A 3,541-nucleotide genomic window follows, 5' to 3' on the forward strand; every position below is an offset into this window, starting at 1 on the left:
CTTGCTCTGTCACCCAGGCTGGAGTGTCATGGCATGATCTCGGCTCACTGCAATCTCTACCTCCCAGGTTCAAGTGATTCTCCTGCCTCAGCCTCCTGAGTAGCTGGAACATAGGCACGAGCCAGCACACCTGACTACTTTTTGTGTGTTTTTTTTTTAGTAGAGATGGCATTTCACCATGTTGGTCAGGTTGGTCTTGAACTTTTGACCTCATGATTCGCCCGCCTCGGCTTCCCAAAGTGCTGGGATTACAGGTGTTAGCCACCTTGCCCAGTGCAACATCAGTATTTTTTTGAAGCTCCCAGGTGAATCTAATGTGCAGACAACTTTGGGTACTGCTGATATAGGCATTAAAAAAAAAAAAAAAAAAACTCCCCTGATTTTAATGTGCAGGTAGAATTAAGACTAACTAGTCTAATGATTCTGAAACCTGAGTGTGCATCAGAATCACCTGGAGGCCTTGTTGAAACTCAAGTTTCAAGTGTGGGCTCCATTCCCAGAGTTTCTGATTCAGTAGGTCTTGGGGAGGGGAGCTGAGAATTTGCATTTCTAGCCAGTCCCTAAAGGTTGCTGCTGCACCTGGTCTGGGGACCACACTGGGGACCCACCCTGGGGTTCCCTTGATCTCAATGGGAAGAATGGAATCAGGAGTGGCAGAGGCTGGATGCTTATTTAACAGAGATGGGGTGAGCACAATTATCTCAAGAAGCCACAGGGCTTACTGCAACCTCTGCCTCCTGGGTTCAAGCCACTCCTGCCTCAGCCTCCTGAGTAGCTGGGACTACAGGCATGTGATCAAAGTTTAAAAAAAAAATAACAAATTATGGGAAATGTTATCAAGGAAACCCACAAACAGCTGGCTGTGGTGGCTCACATCTGTAATTCCAGCACTTTGGGAGGCTGATGCGGGCAGATCACTTGAGGTCAGGAGTTCAAGACTAGCCTGACCAACATGGTGAAACCCCATCTCTAATTTAAAAAAATTAGCGGGGCTTGGTGGCGGGTGCCTGTAATCCCAGCTACTCAGGAGGTTGAGGTAGGAGAATCACTTGAGCCTGGGAGGCAGAGGTTGCAGCGAGTGGAGATTGTGCCACTGTGCTCCAGGACTCCAGCCTGGGCAACAGAGAGAAACTCTGTCTAAAAAAAAAAAAAAAAAAGGAAACCCACAGAGCCCGAGATGAAAAATGAAAGGAAGACCTCCTGATGGGGTGGCAAAGGTTTCTCTGGAGAGTTGATCTTTAAGAGTGGAGGTATGAAGAGAGATCAGAGAAGGAACATTTAGGTATTCCCTCCTTCTCAGAAGAAAACACCAGGAGAAGCCTCCTAGCCAGTGATGTTCAAAGACAACCAGTGCTTGAAAGGAATGTCTCACTTTTCTTCTTGGTACCTTTTCCCCTCTCTTCCTCTTAACCTCCTGTGTTGATTTTCTTCTCTTTTTCCATAAGCCTGGACAAACTGCTTGATGCTGGTCTCTATACTGGAGAAGTTACTGAAATTGTAGGAGGCCCAGGTAGCGGCAAAACTCAGGTACACGTGAGGCCAGCAGTCAGAAGGATTCGGGGATGGGGGTGGTGGATGTATAGCCCAGGGTCCCTGGGGGAGCTTCAGTGTACTGATGGGTTCAGAGCCCAACAGAGAGAAGACGGGTGATGAGGAGTGGGGCTTGGACTTGGCCCATTTGTGTTGCTGGAATCTGGGCAAGGTTTGGTGGGGAGCTCCCATTCTGGACCTTCTCTGAAGTGTCAAGTTCATCCAATGCCCCCACCCCCAGGTATGTCTTTGTGTGGCAGCAAATGTGGCCCACAGCCTGCAGCAAAACGTCCTATACGTAGATTCCAGTGGTGGGCTGACAGCTTCCCGCCTCCTCCAGCTGCTTCAGGCTAAAACCCAGGATGAGGAGGAACAGGTAAGGAGCAGCGTGCTGGGTTCCATTGAGATTCTGACCACAAGAAAACCCCATTATCCCTTACATTGTAAGAACTGGGGGTGAGTAGTCATTCCTTGCCTTGAAATTTTGCTGTTCTATTAATACATCCCGTATTCCTTAAGCCACCTCTGTTGATGCCATCATCCCATTTGGGGTGCTGCTCACACTGATTCTTCCAGGAAATCCTCCCAACTCCTTGCATATCCTAAATCAGGGCTGGCAAACACCGAGCTTTATGTTTCTAGTCCATTTCTCGCCCACGAGAGGCATCGCTAATCGGTCGTATCCCTCTTTCCCACTGAGTACTTTACAGCTCAGCACTCAGGCAGCTACCGCTGTGACAACTGGCCCATTAGACAATGCTCGTTTGCCACCCTGGACCTGAGTCCTTACATCCAGGTGCCTCTTCCTTCCCAGCCTTACCTCCACCCCCTACACCCTCTTATCTAAAGCCCTTGCTTCTCTTTTCCACCCCGTCAGGCAGAAGCTCTCCAGAGGATCCAGGTGGTGTATGCATTTGACATCTTCCAGATGCTGGATGTGCTGCAGGAGCTCCGAGGCACTGTGGTTCAGCAGGTGAGCCTGCTGTTTTGCCCCTCCTTGCTTAACTCAGCTTGCCAGATGCTACCTCTGTGGGCAAGTGTTCTACTACAGACTGTTTGGAAACGCAGATGTGCAATCTGGTGACTCCAGCTATGCTTGCCACTCTCAGGATGGAACTCCTGAGCACCTAAATCACATACCTCATTGTTTACATGTTCATCTTCCCTGCTGAACAGTAAAGCCCCTTGAGTGGAAGGATCAGGTCATATTTATCTCTGCATTCCCCACTAGATGAGTTAGGGATACTTTTAGCTGTAAGTAATAGAGGTTGTCTGACAGAGACTTGAACCTTGAGGACATTTAATTATCTCACATGAGTTGGGAAGTTGGCAGGTCCATGCTATCAGGGCAGTAGGTCGTATATCTGATTTTCTTGTTCTTCCCCTCATGGTTGCAAAGAGGCTGCTATAGCTCCAAGCATCTTGTTTTCATGCATCCATATCCATATTCAGGGCAGTGAAAGATAGATGGTTCTTTTCTGTACCTCTTCCCCTTTTATCAGGAAGGAAGAATCTTTCTCCAGAGCCCACTGGTAGGCATCCCTCTTCCCCTTACATGTTTGGCCAAAATGGAGTTATGTGTGTATCTTGGACTAAGGCCTGGGCCCACTATCCCTGAAGTCAGATTTCTGCCCAGGGCCTGAACACATTCAGAGTCCTGTTAACAGGGAGGTTAGAGTGGCATTTGGGTTGGTACTTTGCTACTCGTGTTGGGTGCTTAGGGTTTGGTGCACTGATTTGTAAACTACTCGATTTGGAAGATACCTTAAAGATAGAATAGTTCATCTCAAACTTTTTCTCTCACCCCAAAGTATGACGTATTCATACGGGCATCCCCACGACTGTATATAGAGTCAGTGGTTTTTACAAACTCTAGAACATAAAATAGTTGAATAAGGCCGGGCGCGGTGGCTCAAGCCTGTAATCCCAGCACTTTGGGAGGCCAAGGCGGGTGGATCACGAGGTCAAGAGATCAAGACCATCCTGGTCAACATGGTGAAACCCCGTCTCT

General features: G+C 48.4%; 1 protein-coding gene across 1 annotated transcript in view; it reads left to right on the forward strand.

Moving 5' to 3' along the window:
• RAD51D (RAD51 paralog D) overlaps positions 1–3,541 on the forward strand; it is a 16,126-nt gene that overhangs the window by 5,150 nt on the left and 7,435 nt on the right. Inside the window, exons 4-6 of the mRNA XM_017534228.2 lie at positions 1,446–1,527; positions 1,772–1,906; positions 2,408–2,503. Of these exons, the coding sequence (XP_017389717.1) occupies positions 1,446–1,527; positions 1,772–1,906; positions 2,408–2,503 (313 nt within the window). The remainder of the gene's footprint in view (positions 1–1,445; positions 1,528–1,771; positions 1,907–2,407; positions 2,504–3,541) is intronic.

Source organism: Cebus imitator, unplaced genomic scaffold, assembly GCF_001604975.1.
Source record: "Cebus imitator isolate Cc_AM_T3 unplaced genomic scaffold, Cebus_imitator-1.0 Scaffold85, whole genome shotgun sequence".
Classification (NCBI taxonomy): Eukaryota; Metazoa; Chordata; class Mammalia; order Primates; family Cebidae; genus Cebus; species Cebus imitator.